The 17467-nt window shown below is 43.0% G+C and overlaps 1 protein-coding gene across 1 annotated transcript in view; it reads left to right on the top strand.

Annotated features, from left to right (window-relative positions):
* Positions 1 to 17467, top strand: part of DNAAF9 (dynein axonemal assembly factor 9) — a 597478-nt gene that overhangs the window by 183153 nt on the left and 396858 nt on the right. The window contains exons 9-11 of the mRNA XM_069205040.1: positions 91 to 146; positions 12898 to 13033; positions 13457 to 13538. Coding sequence (XP_069061141.1) covers positions 91 to 146; positions 12898 to 13033; positions 13457 to 13538 — 274 coding nt within the window. The remainder of the gene's footprint in view (positions 1 to 90; positions 147 to 12897; positions 13034 to 13456; positions 13539 to 17467) is intronic.

Raw genomic sequence — 17467 nt, 5'->3', positions numbered from 1 at the left:
TTGAGTTAAGCCTACTGCACCCTGCCGCTTTCATCAATATGTTTTTATCCACTACCTCACTAAATACCTTATTCTGTTTCAAATTTGCAGCCATTCCGAAGTTACTTCAGCCATGGAATGATTTCAAGCAATATTACAGATAACAGGTACTCTTTCTATGTTTGTTTGCTTATTGATTACATGAAGTGCTCGCAGCTCTTTAAGGTAGAGCAAGCACAAGCAGAGAGACCTCATTTTAGAGAAGACGTAATGAGGCAGCTTATTCCAATATCAGTTATTAGCATGCATCCCTTTACCACGTACCTCATACAGCGGGTTGACCTTTACAACATGTTTTATTTTTAGGGTGTATTACTTTGTTTTTGAGTGCATGTTTAATATTTTACCCCCTCAGACCTCCCTTTTGATTTAAAAAAAAAAAAAAAAAAAAAAAAAAAAAGTACCTTTTGCTTTTTATAGGGGAGTCCACCCAAACCCTTTTAAAAAGAAACTCTTACCTCTTCTTATCTTTACCCTTCCTTGAACCTTAAACCCACTGCTACGCCCTTGCAATACCAGTCTCTAAACTTTACCATCCCTCACTACTTCTTACCCCTTCCCATCTCTGAAACCAAAAATACCCTTCCTACTCCCTAAACCCCCCTAATGCCCCTTACTCATCTCTGAATCCTAAAACTCCCGTCTCTCGTAGGGGGTTTGCATGTATAGTCATAAGCACTGAATAGTTCCGCGCGCCTGTGGGGACCTCGGAGCACTGATGTGAAGTATATTCTTAAGTGCAGATACCAGCCCTTTGAAAAAAGGTCTGTCAAAAACCACTTAAGAATAACACTGTGCAGCCTATGTGAACAGCTACACAGGCCAAATAGTTGGAAAAGAAAACAGCTGTAGTGTAAATTCACGTTCAAACACCCATTTGTTCTAGAAATGTAATAAAAATACATTCTCATACTCTATTTACACCTCTCATTAGAATAAAACAATGCAGGGCAGTGTAGCCCATAGGATGCCATTATACAGAATGTAAATAGAGCTGTGCCTTTAAGAAAGTAAAGTCTTCCTGTATCCCATCATGCACAGCAAAAGGCAGTTGCCTCATTTTTTTTTTCCGGCTCCTTCTGACAGGACCCTGAAGCATTGAGCTCTACCTCACAAAGCTTTTTTTGACAGAAAATTCAATTAAAACCTTTTGAATTTCAATTTCACTCGACGTTTTTAATATTGAGTGAACATTTGCTAACCTTTTCTGTCAAATTCTGACCGAAATTTAAGGTTTTTCTATTTTAAGAATGCCTTCACTTTTTGATAAATGTCCTTCTTGTGGCAGAAAAAAGGCTAAAACAGACCCACACCAGGTCTGTATAATTTGCCTTCCATCCAGCCACAAACCTGACTCCTGTGACATCTGTAGAACTTTCTCCAGAAGAACCCTTCGTGATAGGGAGAAAATTTGACTTCAGGCAAGAGAGGACAGGAGAAGAAGTGGTCAATCTGCCACAGAGTGAGGAGAAGGTCAGTCTTCTACCAGGGCTCACCCTGTTTCCTCTGCAACTTCTGCCAGACTTGCTCATAAACGACATAGGTCTCTGACGTTGAGGGCATCGACGTCGAGGCCAGGAACGGCGCCAACATGCTCGCCGTTGAGGACCGGCTCACCGTCGAGAAAGAGGCATCGCTCGACGTCGGCAGCCGTTTCACCGTCGAGACGGCGTGTACGCTCGCCGTCGAGAAGATCTTGGTCCGGGTCGACGCGACGAGGACGATCGCGTCGAGGGAGAGTGCTCGCCGTCGAAGACGGTCGCCGTCATCACATCGACGTTGGGGAAGGTCGTTGTCGAGAGGATCTCAGCGACGAGGGGAATCAACGCCAAGAGGCACCCGCTGTCACTGTACTTCGACGTCGAGGAGTGTGTCGACGTCGAGGTGACAGTCAAAGAGGCCTAGAAGGGTTTATACCACTTCAGAATCCTTGGCTTCGCTCATCCTACTTCCAGCTTCGCCTCAGCTGTCTCCTCAACAGCCGCCGTTGCCGCAGACACCGGTATCACCTACAGCTCCTCTTCCGGCTCCCCCTTCAGAGTCTGTTCCGGTGACTCCAGCGGAATCCATAAGACATTCCAGGCATTCCTCTAGACGTTCGTCCTCCTCTCGGTACCATCGACATGAGTCACATTCACGTCATAGACATTCCTCTTCCTCTACACAGGATTACTCTCCAACCCTGTCGGACTCACCGTCCCCGAGAGTGTCCCCCATAGATGACGTGAATACCTTCCAAGAGGTCCTAGTGCGCGGGGCGACCAAACTAAATATCCCGCTGGCGGTACCCGCCCCATCGACCTCAGTGATTTTCGAGACTTTACACCAGAGAACATCCTCAAGACCTTTACTTCCACTTGTCCCGGGTCTTCTTAAACCGGCAATGGATATTTTTCTGACACCGGCCACAACAAAATCTGCTCCTTCTAGGCTTATTAAAAAGTATCGCCCACCGGAGCAAGACCCCCTATTCCTAAGGTCGGACCCAGTGCCGGACTTGGTGGTTATAGTTGTGGCAAAGAAATTACACTCTACATCTCCGTCTTCCTCCTCGCCTCCGGACAAGGAGAGCAGAAAGATCGATGCCGCAGGCCGAAAAGTATGCTCTACCGCAGCCATCACAATGAAAGCAGCCAGTGCTACTGCTTTATTAGGAAGATATGATCGTGCTCTTTGGGACTCTATGCTACAGTTTGCAGAGCACCTACCCAAAGACAAAAGGGAAGATTTCTTGGAGGTCGTGGGTGAGGGTGCCATGGTTTCCAACCAGTTGATCAGCGCTGTTGCTGATTCTTCGGTGCTGTCGGCACATAACTACGCTCATGGAGTAGCTTTAAGACGACATGCTTGGTTGCGATTGACATCTCTCAAACCAGAGGCACAGCAGAGAATTCAGAATTTACCATTCTCAGGCTCCACCTTGTTAGGCTCTCCTGCCGATGACAAGATGTCCAGAATGAAGTCTGAGCTAGACACTTTAAAAGCAGTAGGCATTGAACGCCCAAAGGAACAACGAAAAGTATTCCGTCCCTACCAGCGAAGGCTATTCACCCACAGGTATCAGACACCACACTGGATGTCCTCACATCCCCAGCAGCAACAACAGCATCAAAGGGCCTTCTTGACACAGCGAAAGTCGACAAGGGGTCGTTCCACACCGCAAACTCAGACAACTCGCCAGGCCCCCGCGTCTAAGCCCTGAATATTCGCTTCCCCCTTCCTCCGTTATCTACTCCGGTAGGGGGAAGTATCTCAAATCATCTGGACGAGTAGCTACGCATCACATCAGATGCCTGGGTATTGAATATTGTGCGAAATGGTTTACGCTCTCAGATTCATCAGTCCTCCTCCATCTGTTCCACCCAAACCAGCCAGCCACCACCTCGAAGCTCTTCAGTTAGAAGTAGCAATCCTATTACAAAAAAGAGCATTAGAGCCCGTCCCGATCAGCCAACGCGGGAAAGGGATTTATTCGAGGTATTTTCTAGTGCCAAAGAAGGACAAACAAGAGTTTCGTCCCATTCTAGACCGAAGGACAGCAAACAAGTGGATTCGCAGAGAGAAATTCAGGATGCTATCCTTGCACCAAATTTACCCGCAACTTCGTCAGGGCGACTGGCTCTGCGCGATAGACCTTCGCGACGGTTATTTTCACATTCCGGTGATCGAGAAACATCGAAAATTCCTAAGGTTCACCGTCGGCAAAAGTCATTACCAATTTGCGGTTCTACCCTTCGGCCTCAAATCAGCACCGAGAACCTTTTCCAAATGCATGGCGGTGGTAGCCACCCATTTGAGGAAGCATCGAATATTTGTCTACCCCTATCTAGACGACTGGCTCATAAAGGCCTCCATCTATCTAGAGGCTCAACAACATTTCAACTGGGCTCAACAGCTGCTCCAGAATCTCGGTCTTCAAGTCAATCTTCTCAAGTTCACAGCAACGCCTGTCCAGAGGCTGCATTACTTAGGGGCCATTATAGATACCAATCAAGGAAAGGTGTTTCCTTCGGAGGAACGACGATTATCGATTCTCCAAAAGTGCAAACAACTAGAGAGAACACCACAGACCACTGCAAGAGTAATATCCTCTCTACTGGGCTCGATGGTGTCTTGTATCCACCTCGTTCCCAATGCTCGCCTCCATATGAGACCCTTACAGGAGTGCCTGGAGGATCAATGGTGCCAACTGATGGACGATTGGGAGAGCAGAGTCCTTCTTTCCCCTCACGCCCTACAATCCCTCAAGTGGTGGTGTTCACCCAACAATCTCTTGGTGGGGATTCCTTTCCATCAACAGCCTCCAGCTCAAACCATCGTAACAGACGCATTGCTGCTCGGATGGGGAGCGCACATGGATCATCTTCGGGTCCAAGGCAAGTGGTCACAGAGAGAGAGTCTCTATCATATCAACCTGCTGGAGCTTTGCGCAGTCCATCTTGCGCTCAAGGCCTTCCTACCTTCTCTGAAAACGGAAACTCTCCTCCTCCAGACGGACAACGTGGCCACCATGTATTACGTAAACAAACAAGGAGGCACCAGGTCCAGGATATTATCCAGAGAGGCTCAGACAATCTGGCATTGGCTTCTAGCCAGGAACCTGTCGTTAGTGGCAACTCACCTGCCGGGCAGGCAGAATGTTCAAGCGGATGCTCTCAGCCGCGTAATGGACGAGAACTACGAATGGGTATTACACGACGACGTCGTTCATTCCATTTTCGCACTATGGGGTACCCCCTCTATAGACCTATTCGCAACCCCAGAAAACAAAAAATGCCGAAGCTTCGCCTCTAGATATTACCATCCAGGGACGCTGGGGAATGCCCTGTGGATAAGCTGGTCAGGAGCATTTCTTTACGCCTTTCCACCGCTTCGCCTGATACCGGCAGTCCTCCAGAAGCTATCCAATGCTCAATCCAAAATGATTCTAATTGCTCCAGAATGGCCACGCCAATGGTGGTTTCCAGACCTTCTTCACCGGTCACTCAAGCCACACATCAGACTGCCTCATCGTCCGGACCTTCTCACGAAGTTCCGAGGGCAGATATCTCATCCCAACCTCTCATCGTTGAGTTTGACAGCATGGCTCCTGAGTTAGTGCAATATGGACACTTGAACCTACCTCAGGACTGTATGGAAATCCTAAGAGAAGCAAAGCGCCCTTCCACACGATCGGCTTATGCATGCAAGTGGAAAAGATTCTGTGTGTGGTGTTTGGACAACAACATTGACCCGATATCCTGCGGAGAGGAAACTATCCTGCCATACTTGCTAAGTTTGGCAAAATCGGGTTTACAATTGACATCAATAAAAGTGCACTTGGCGGCTCTAACGGCATATAGAAAGAGCCCCGCTCAACCTTCCTTTTTTTAGGATACCAATTATCAAGGGCTTAAAAAAGGTCTTCCCTCCCATTAGGAGACCATCTCCTCCTTGGGAACTGAATGTTGTCCTCTCGCGTCTGATGCTACCTCCGTTCGAGCCAATACATAAAGCATCACTTCAACATCTCACGTGGAAAACTGCTTTTCTGGTTGCAATCACATCAGCGCGTAGGGTCAGCGAAATCCAGGCCCTTTGTGCTCAAGAACCCTACACGGTCTTTCATTCTGCGAAAGTAGTGATGAGGACGCATCCAAGATTTTTACCAAAAGTCGTTTCCGACTTACATGTGAACCAAACCATTTCATTACCAACTTTCTTTCAAAATCCAACTACTCCTGCCGAGAGAACCCTACATTCTCTGGATGTAAAGAGGGTTTTGAAATTTTACTTGGACAGGACAAAATGCTTGCGTAAATCACAGCAGCTCTTTGTTAACTATGGCCCAGTTAGAACAGGGTTCGGCACGTCTAAGCAATCATTATCCAGATGGATTGTTTCATGTATACTGTTGTGTTATCAGTTAGCGTACAAATCTCTTGGTGGCAGGCCAAAAGCCCATTCTACTAGAGGGAAGGCAGCTACTGCGGCCTTAATGAGAAATATCCCTTTGGCAGAGATATGCAAGGCAGCCACTTGGAAATCTGTCCATACCTTTACACAGCATTACTGCCTTGATACAGACGCTAGGGCAGATGCGCAGGTTGGACAGGCCTCGCTTAAGAATTTATTTGCATGATTCATGTTTTTTCAGTATTATTCTGTCTACTCCGCCGCGGTTATGGGGATGGGCTTGCTAGTCTATTCAGTGCTTATGACTATACATGGAAATCCCCTACGAGAGAAGGAATGGTTTCTTACCTGTAACTCCAGTTCTCTCGTAGGGGTATTTCCATGATAGTCATAAGCAACCCTCCCTCCTCCCCGGTGGAGTTAACATAGGAAAAGTTGCCATAGTAGTATCGATGTTGGTACTCCAACGAATGTTTTGTTCCTTCAGGTCAGGTTACAAGCCTTCAAAAAGAACTGAGGCAACTGCCTTTTGCTGTGCATGATGGGATACAGGAAAACTTTACTTTCTTAAAGGCACAGCTCTATTTACATTCTGTATAATGGCAGCCTATGGGCTACACTGCCCTGCATTGTTTTATTCTCATGAGAGGTGTAAATAAAGTATGAGAATGTATTTTTATTACATTTCTAGAATAAATGGGTGTTTGAACGTGAATTTACACTACAGCTGTTTTCTTTTCCAACAATTTGGCCTGTGTAGCTGTTCACATAGGCTGCACGGTGTTATTCTTAAGTGGTTTTTGACAGACCTTTTTTCAAAGGGCTGGTATCTGCACTGAAGAATATACTAAACATCAGTGCTCCGGGGTCCCCGCAGGCGCGCGGAACTATTCAGTGCTTATGACTATTATGGAAATACCCCTACGAGAGAACTGGAGTTACAGGTAAGAAACCATTCCTTACTACCCATTACCCATCCCTGTACTCTCAGCATCATTTACCTCTACTCAACCCAGTAACTTAATAACTTCAAACCCTTTTTGGATGTATATACTGTATATATGTGTGAGTGTGTGTGTGTGCTTATGTGTGCATATAATATATATAAAAACGTAACAGCATGGTAAAGTCTCAAGCTATAAAATACTTAAATAGGGCCTGTGTGGTACTTACCTGTGCTGTAAAGGTGGTGCGTGATAACTGATGCATGATAAAGGTCTCATGCCAGCAGCAATGGACGTCGCATACTGCTCTCAGTAGCATACTAAATTAAATGTAAAATCAGGGAAAAGCTAGTGCAATTTTGCAATTTGGTGAAAGCTTCAGTAAAAAGTTTTTTTCAATTGAGAGTGATTCTGATGGATGAAGACTGCAACAGATGGAAGAGACACATTGAAAAAAGTCCAGTGAGATATTTGTTTCATTGTATTGGCCAATTAGGTTCCAGAGAGTTAAAGGATAAGATAAGGCAGTCAATTGTTTTTTTTCTTGGTGTGCAGAGTAAATGTTTTTGATTGTCTACAAGTGATATTCAAGCTAGGGGTTTGTCATACCAGATCAGTATACAGGAGCACTGTCCCTTGTCTGGATTTCCTTTTTAAAACATTACTATAGTTAGATACCCAATTGTGACTTATTTGGCTATTTGAATTATGTTGTTAAATCAGTATGATGCCTCCTTAGGGTTGCTCTTGTTTGAATGAACTCCTTTACTGAAAATATGTAGATTTAAAAAATGTGCCCCGGGATCCTGCCCTTAATAAGAAATATTATTCCATTCATAAATTCATTACGAATCAATCAATCAATCAAGGATTTATAGAGCGCACTAATCACCTGTTAGGGTCTCAAGGCACTGGGGGGAGGGGGGAGAAGGATCTTCCTCCGGCAGTGGTACAGCAGATGCGGGGATGGAGGCGAGGGCGAGGCTGGTGGAGCGAAGATTGCGGGTGGGGGTGTGGAAGGTGAGTCTGTCATTGAGGGAGGCTGGGCCTGTGTTGTAGAGGGCCTTGTGTGCATGGATGAGGAGTTTGGACACGGAAACGAAGATACGTAGTGGCAAACTTAAGAAACTTTCCTTGTTGATGTGCTCCTCATAATAGTTCCTCTAATATATGTTGTAGAGAAGCCACTGTGGATCAAAATTCCCTACACCAAGTAATGTAGACTTTGTAGTATTCTTTCACTATTTCATTTGGATGCTTTGTATTCTCTTGCATTACCTCTCCCTCACATTCTACGTCCTACAGATTGTAGGTTGAACTGGTCATTGCTATTTACTGGACTTAACTGTACTTACAATTCATCATTTTAGATACCTTTATTAAGGTAATAAACAATCAATTTTCCACCACAACGTTGTTAGCATAGATTGGGTGTATTAAAATAGCAATTGAAATCTTTTCCCTTGGCTTTGTTTTTGCACGTGGTTTTGGGCTCTGCCCAGCTTCATAAAATGACATCTTCCTTAAATTCCTACTGAATTGGGCTTTTGCCTTTCTATCGAGTTTTCCTGTGCTAGTTCATTTTCAAAAGCAGAAAATAAAGTGGTTTTGCTAGTTAACAGCTTATTGTTTCATATAATTTTAAATGCTATTCAAAAGACAGGATATGTTTTTAAATCGGTAATGTAGAGCTATAAATGTTCAAAAGACAGCATTATCTACTGAATCTTCAAATTGTTATAAATACTCAGTATTTACAAATGTGTTAAAACTAGCAACAATAGCAGCTAAGTAATTTTTAATTTCCAAATCTTATCCAATTTTGCACTTCCTGCACTCCCCACCTTCCTTCACCACCTACCTACATGCCCTCCCTGGAACATAGCATCTCACAGTGACCACAAACAATACTCAGTTGTTATATTGTTTGATACTAACTTAAAAGAGCTTTGATTGCATTGGTTGCCTCTTTGTAAAAGAATGTCAAGTCAAGAAACTTAAAATGTCTGCTTAACAATAGAAGTTTCATTAAAAAAATCAGATTGGCGTCTTCATAATAGAGTATTTAAAAAAGAGTTGTGTTTCGTTTGAGATACAGCCTGATCAATTTTACAACAATAAGGTAAAAAAAAAGTTAACATTTATAAAGCAAAGTTTTGTAAACTCAATTATTTTGTTTTTATTTAATACCAACTTTTAAAGTGAGGTAGTATACAGAAGAAGCTAAAACTGTAAGGGAAACTAAAATTGACTGAAAGTCTCAGAAGGATCATATTACATGACTGAAGCAAATGAACAAGGGCTACATTGTGATTTGTTTTTTTCTTGATCCTCATCTGTCAGTGGTTCTTGAGCACTATCTTTGGTGGGTATGGTTCGATACATGATGGTAATATTCATAAAGTTAAGTCCTGCACTTTCACTATCATAGTCCTTCTGTATAAAGGAGACCCATCCCCCAAGGCAGGCAACCGTTAGCCCTAACACTGAAACTTTTCTTTTTCAAATCTCCTGAATTATGAACACTTTGCTCTCCTCCTTCCCGGGAGCTGGTAAATGTAAGATACCAGTACTCATGGCTTCAGTGAGGGAGAGCAGGAAGCAGGATGGATACAAGAAATAGTAGGAGTGTCTGTAGAAGATTAGTGGTATTTATCCAAGACCTTTCACCTCATCCCTCCTCCTTGTCCCAGAAGGCTTCTGTGAGGACATCAAAAGCACTGAGGAGGCATTGATTAAATACATTGAAAAGAATACATTATTCTGCACACCTTAATAAATGTAATGCTGCAACAATGAATAAGAAACAAATATAATTATAATTAATTTGATCCCACCACTGCCACCCAGAAATAGTACCAGAGCCAGCAAATTAATTTCCCATGGAATCACAGCAAGGTCTGGCTATGTGCTGAAGGGAGTGCCGTACACCCCTCCACACATCCACGGAATGACGCTTAATTTATTTGGCCAGCACGGGTGACTCAAGTAGGTGAGGATAATACCTTTGTGAACGCACAAGTCAGACAGCACTTTATGGATTAACTATTTTTATTGAAAACATTTCTTCATTTCAGAATTAATCCACTAGGTCAGAACCCCAGCATTTATCACTGTCACATCTACAGCCCTTACAACTTTCCACTGAGCTGTTATGGAGGCGCTGTCTTCCAGAATGAGTCCGTGGTGGTTCAGGGACCTATTGATAGTCATTGCTTGAGGAGTTTGTGTTACACTTAGGAAGATAAGCAAGGTAATCGGAGACTTTGTGTGATCATTATTCTGACCTTTCTCAGGTGTTGCCGATGAAAGAGATCCCTTAGAACTGCATTTAGCTGTGATAAAGTGGTCCTTGACTGTGAAACATGATTTGACTCTGTCATTTCATTTATGTTGGCTATGTCTTTTCTTAGAAATGTTGTTCAATGTTGATCTGTTCCATTCAAAATGTCTAGTTGGGTCTATTTGCATGATATTTCATCAAAACATAAGGTTATAAGGATACTGCAAGTCACTGAGGAGTTCCATGACCATATAGAGGAACGAAGCTGGAGCCTGAAGGCTAAGTTCTTTTATAAGGTTATGGTGCTCCGAGGTGAATTGCAGTATTCCTTCAATACATGGACACACCATCAACTTTCCCACTAACCACTTAAAACCTTGATGCGTAGCTCTTTCGTATGAAAAATAGAACATGTTCGCAAACATGAAGAATAGAAATAGAACTTCTAGTATAAAATTAAACACATCAGAAAAGCTATTAGATGGGGGTGTGGCCATCCGCTATTGAAGATGGCCGCTTATTAGAGCAGCTCTGCATTCTGCCTGCCTAATCCCCTACAATCTGTTCAGTAATCCGGCCCTGACCGCAACCATACACCCTGCTATTGGTTGCTGGCCAATGGGCATACCGAAGATCCAGCTACATGCCAGTGGCGGCAGACGCGGAGGGCATTGCAGGTTGAGGCATGCGTGAAGAGCCCCAGCTTTGAGTCCAATCTGGGCCGTGCTCGACGGCAGCCACTGACACCACCACGACTGAGCTGTGGAGGGGAGGCTGGGCCCCTGTCATGGCTGCGGTCTCAATGGTTTATGACTGTCTGGCATCAGCAGGACTGCGCCTCCGCAATTGGGGGGGGTGAACAGAGTATCACGGGCCCGATGAGAGCTTCCTCTAGACAGTAGAATTAACATTCAGCAGTGGCAGCAAGAGATTAACAGCGGCAGGGACCCAGCAAACCGCAGTGAGTGCCAAAACTCTACATGAAGGGCCCAAAAAGTGCATCAGAGCGCTGCCGCTCCCCATGATCGGGCCGCTTTTAATACTGAGAGTGGGTCGCAGTACAGCCATGGTGGGGCAGCCTAGAATGAATGAGGAGCGTGGTGCTCCCTGAGGGCATGAAAGTATTGGAATGGCCTTGGGCCCCTTAAACAGCAGTGCACCTGAGAGAGTGTGAGTGCTACTGTCCTTATATTAAGCGGGCGCGGTTGACGACTCACCCACACCCCGACCTCTGCACTAAGGGGTCAGCTCCGCCATAAGCAGACTTGTCTGGGACCCCAGGAACCTTATATTGCAGCCATTCACTGATTTTTCGGGTTTATTAAGAGAAGGGGCCTGCTCTGGGCTGGTGCCCCCAGTTTGGTGGTGAGAGGCCTACGAAGTGTTAACAAGTGGGGGGACTTTGGGTGAGCGGTGCGCACAAGGGATAAAGCCAACAGCCTGCATGGAATGCCAGTGAGCACCCACAAGCAGGCGGCGGCGAGTATCCCAGTGCCCCCTGTGACTCCATTCTCCCTCCCAATCATTCTCTCATTATGATGGACGGCAAAGGAGAGCGGAGCTCCTATCAGACCAAATTAGACAAATATGCTGTCCCTAACGGACCGGATACCCTGGATAGACTCCAGCATAGGCCGCCTCCTGCTGCCCAGCCAGCCATAGAAGGTTACTCATTGATTTTGCATGACATCATGGCAGTGATGACATCATGGCAGTCACGCTTGGAGGCGTGAAGTGACTCTGTCACTTCATAGGTCTCGCTGGTGGGAGCAGACCTCCAGAACATGAGTGAAAGGGTAAAAGAGGTGGAGGACTCAACGACCACTCTGCAACATGATGCGACAGCCCTGAAGATTCATGTCTGTTAACTGCGAGCCACAAGCAGAAACCTGGAGGCCCGCCTGGAAGACTATGAAGGTAGGCCCAGGCGCAACAGAGTGCGCATAATAAGGATCCCGGAGCGGGCAGAGAGGCCTGCAGTTGATCTATTTGTGGAAAACCTAATAATCCAGAAAAGCTGTTAATATTTCTTGCAATAACATTTTAAAATCAGTTTAATCCCATTTAGTTTAAAAGAAAGGTGTAGTAGCTTGGAATACATAGAAACATGTAGAAATATTCTAATTTTTCGATAAATTACCTAACGAGTGCAAAATATAAACATGTTGCCGTAAAGTATCTCCTTCCTGAGTGTCAATTCACAGCTAGAGAAAACAAAATAGAAGAAAGAAAAGTCATGTTTCCTTTCCGTTCTTTAAACAGCTGCTTTAATTATGCTTCCTGATCTAACCTGACCTGCCATTCTCCACGGCTGCTGGCTCTGACAGCTGACATTGTGACATCAGAACTCAACTGTGATCAGTTGAGTTCTGATGTCACTGGTTATATTAATTAAAACTGTGTTATGCTTTTTTTTTTTATCAGTGGCATATAGAATTACTTCTAGAGGTGCCTTCAATATGGCCTTTTCCCTACATTTTTGTGGCATTGTTTTTTCTGCTTGTATTGAATTTAGTAAGCTGGACTTCTTAGAAAAAAAAGTGATTTGCATTCATGACTGCACACCTTTACTGTTGTTGCATAAACTTTGGCTACTGCTGTGACACTAAGTAAGCTTTGAGACAGTGTTTGTGGATGCCAGTATAATGTATTTAGGGGTCGAACGTAGTAAGCTATTTTAGGTTGATGATGATTGGAAAGAAAGCAACTAAGATATTTAATATCTTCCATTTTCAGTCCTAGCAGACAACCCTTTGTACTGTTTGGCTGTCACTCTACTAAAGAAAACCTGAATTCCGGTAATTTCAGTTTTCCATCCGAGGGACATCTTGTGAGAAACACTGGATTTGGAGGAAGCACCGCTAAACACCTGGTTAGAAAATGGAAATATTTTCTCACACTAATATTCCAAAATAACCTTTAAGATTGTTTATAAAAATAGAAATATTGCCTTCATTGTTTTGTTCATTCTAGGTTTCACTGTCTAGAGTAGTTCCCTGTTAATGTAAAAAAAAAAAAAAAAAATGAAAAAAAAAATGTATTGTTGATGGATTCAGATCATTTTAAGGCCTGCATGATTAGACCTCTTATTTGAGGTTGATAAAATGAAAGGTGGGTGGATTACCTTTACAGCGACCTGAAAAAACTAAATTTGCAGTTGCACACATCATTCAAAAATAGGGTATTATTATTTTAACATTTTGTATATTCCTTTTGAATGTTCTTGATGCTCTGTTGGTTTTTATAGTTTTATTTTCCTACACCAATCCACTTACATTACAACTATTTCCACCAGGTGGCGCAGTGCGTCTCTCCAAAAGGACCTTTGGCCTGTTCACGGACGTATTTTTTAGGGACTACTCACATTCCTTATATGGGTAAGTGCTTTGTAATTTTGTTGAATTAGAACTTTTGATTTCAAATGCTAACCTTGAGGGTTAAGATATGTGGGCATGACAACCCAGAAGTTCAGAACCACGATCATAAAAAACACTGTACCATCCAGTGCAAACTTTTCTGACACATGAACACCATGAAAAAGAAATGAGATGGATCAATATAGAAAGACCACTCATTACCACTCTGAATGAGGATAGATCCTATGTGTTCTTAGTGGGACATATATGTTGGGTATTCAAATTAGAGACGAATATGAGCGGGCTCAATGATGACATCGTATGGCTGTCATGAGAAGACTTATCTTTCACGTTATCTGTGAACACCTTTAGATACTGACTAGTCCTTCTCTTCTACAGATTTTTAGTAAAAACCTATAAGTGCCTACAGTCACTCTTCACAGATAAATTGCGCTCTGTTTTATTTCAAGTACTTCAGTAGGATCAACTTAACAATACAATTGATGTATGGGAACCTAAAGTACAATTATGTTTTGTCCTACATCACCTTTATATGAACTATTAATTTGATAAGAAATTTTAGTTTTTTCTTTATTACAGGGCTTATTTAAGCGTTCCATAGCACTTCACACCATTCTTCCGTTGAACACCTCCCCCCGCCCCATACGAGCCACAGTTCCTGTACCCCTAATAGTTTGGCAATAGCATGTCTACACTCAAACTATAGCTCCTCCTCAACTCCTTCTCCATTCAAACCTCTATTTAGCCTTTCATTTTGGATCTGCACCTCTGAGCCTCTGTGTTTTGAAAGTCCTTTGGTGTAGTCTTGAATTTGCAAATTCCATGCTCTAACTAGCATTATAATGCCTCATATTTCAGCTGTACCATGACTGAGCCTTTGAATGTGAACTAGTCGCACACTCAAGGTGGATCTATATAGAACTCTGTGGGATATTATAGGGGAACTGCATTTGCCACCAGTTTCCTCGAGAGACACGTGCCACCGATGTGGGCACCTACAGGTTTAGTCATGACTGTTGCATACTGAAAGAGGGCAAAATACCATTATCGGGTCACTTCACATTCCAGATTAACTACTAAAGCCTCTGTGTTTGCTGTAGCCCAGTGGAGCGGATATATCCACACTGGACTCTGTTGCACATTGAGCAGGACCTACATTTCTTATCATTCAACTCTTGTTAAATGCATCACTCGCTGTTGTGCCAGTCATTAACTTGTACTTCAGCCACTTAGTTGACACAGGCGGGGACTAACAGAGGTAATGTATCCTGGTATTTTTTTATATCAGTGATGAATAGTTGGCCAACTAAAACCTTTCACTTTTATATTAATTTGGTGTTTCCTTTCACCAGGTACTCCTCTATTTGATCCAGTCATGGCCACTAAATGCTGAATGCCTTTTTATTCTATATTTGACTGAAAATATACTGAGTACTGAAATTATCATATATTATCACTTAAGTGGCACATATTGCTTTTTCACCTCCTTGAGCACACTGACCAGGAGTCTGTTTGCCCCGTAACGTGCTTGAAATTTGTTTGCAGACTGAGACCTGTCATTATTCCACACATTCAAAGTATAGGAACAGTAGATGTGTGAGTTTCAGTACTTATCCTGATTAGATAGGGTATCTTGGGTCTCCCGTAGGGTGTCAAGCTCTTCATGTTGTTTAATTGAGACTAGAACTTGCTGTACCATGTTTTATTTAGTTATTATATGTTAATGGTACATCACGAACCCTCTTTTGGGTCTTTTGCTGACATCAGGAATGTAGGTAGAGGAAGGATTATTGCCCTGAAGAAAATTTCAAATCTAAATCTCTCCTCAACGAATACAAGGCCTTAATCAGTTATGTAAAATCGAAATATTTCACTGACAAAATAAGCTCCATAAAAGATTCCACCAAAGATTTATTTAGAACAGTAAAATCCTTATCTAACTACAGAGGTGATAGTGTTTTCAGCTCTGATCAATGCTTTTGTCATAAATTATTTGATTTTGTTTCAGTTTTATCTATTCATAAAGTTGGTTATTCCGAGATTAGGAGCAGAGTGTCGGTCAGGTGGACTGCTTTTACCAGTGACAAGCAGTTTAGAAAGAGCGGCTTTAATGTGTAAGAGTTCATCTGGTCTCTTGTATGCAGAATTGGTGAGTGAATATTCACCACCATGGGTAATTGAATAAAGGGCAATTTAATTCCCTCTAACAACCTTATGTATTCACAGATGAGTGGCCCTGTGAATTCTATCCAATTCTAGTTGTATCAACACTTCCAAGCTGAAAGGTCAATTCACCTTTCCTTAAAATGCTGAGGAGGCCTGAAGGAGGTAGGAGGCAAAATGATTTGACTCCTATACCTTGGAGTCAGATTATCTGAGAGACTGAGATTCTTCTGATGGACCCATTCAACGATGAACAGAGGCACAGTGTCGCACGTTACCTTGCCATCATAGGACTACCTCCCAAAATGGACTGACATATAAACAGATAGTACGGCCATTATAGTATTAGGGAAAGGCAATATTCTCTCTTGGGGATTTCCATGTATAGTCATAAGCGTTGAATAGTCCTGCCCATGTGCAGGGACCCCGGAGCACTTCTTTATAATATATCTTCTTAAGTGGAGATTTTCGCCTTTCTTCAGGCGGGCCTGTAAAGATACTGAACAAAAAGAGTCAAATAATTCAGCCTATGGACATAGGCTGCCCTGGTGGAAGTCTTCATTATGAAGTCAAAAAAGAGCTAGTACATTATAATATGAGTGTAATTTGTAAACAGAATAAATCTCCCTCACAAACCCTTTTTTCATGATCGAGATAAAGGGGAGTAGAACTGAGTATTCTCACAGGCTGCCATTATATGGCTAAAATAGAGGCTGTGCCTTTAAGAACCCACAGACCACCAGTATCCCATCATGCACAGCTGGTGGCAGTTGCTTCAGTTCTTTTTGAAGATGATGTGAGGCCTATTTAATTTGTTTGGACACCTATGTCTATTCCACCGTAGAGGATGGGGGTTGCTTATGACTCGAAATTTCCCTACGAGAGAACTGGAATTACAAGTAAGAAACTTGTAGGGGATTTACATGTATAGTCATAAGTGTTGATTAGTATAGCAATTCGATCCCTACACAGCGCAGAGGAGAAGACTGAGAATGAACTAGAACATTTAAGCAAATGGGGTTCTGGGGGAAGTCTGCCCTACTTGAGAATCTGCTCTAGCGTCGGGTCTAGGCAGTACTGCTTAGTGAATGTAGGAACTGATTTCCAGGTTGCCGATTTGCAACTCTCTGGAATAAGAATACTGCGCAGCAAAGCGGTAGGAGCCACTTTCCCTCCGGCAGAGAGTGTTTAGCACAGTAAAATACATGAGACCATCGCAAAACTGATTGCTTAGAGTTGGCTAAGCCTGTACGTAGGGGACCATAGTTAATAAACAATTGGTCCGATTTTGTGGATGTCCTGTGTCTTGTCAAGATAGAATAGAAGAAAGGTCACAATAGATTAAATACTGCAATTATGTTGAATTAACCTTAATTTTCATATTGTAGAACATAATAATATAAATCAGACTTTCGGCATATGGATCATTCATACTCAATATTCTGCTTAATTGACTAGCACATATTATTCAAGCAGGGGAATGTTTATAACAGATAAAACATAATATTCATAACATCCCCGGAACGATGAGAAAGATATATACAGTGAAAATATTTATAAATTCTTGTGGTGCGCTGCAAATCATATATTATGAAGAAAAAAGTAAAAGGTACAATCTGTCTTTGTTTACTTTTCTTCATTTAGCTTCTGAAAAGGAGGAACCCTTGATTGCTTAGTACTTTCTCTTAGAGACAGGGGGCAACGTGGATCTTATGAAGAACATGGATGTGGCACTTCCAATTAGTATGCACACCATAGATGACAAT

The sequence above is a fragment of the Pleurodeles waltl genome, chromosome 1_2, assembly GCF_031143425.1.
Source record: "Pleurodeles waltl isolate 20211129_DDA chromosome 1_2, aPleWal1.hap1.20221129, whole genome shotgun sequence".
Taxonomy (NCBI): Eukaryota; Metazoa; Chordata; class Amphibia; order Caudata; family Salamandridae; genus Pleurodeles; species Pleurodeles waltl.
The sequence above is the reverse complement of the archived record's forward strand: the minus strand, read 5'-3'. Positions and strand labels throughout refer to the sequence as shown.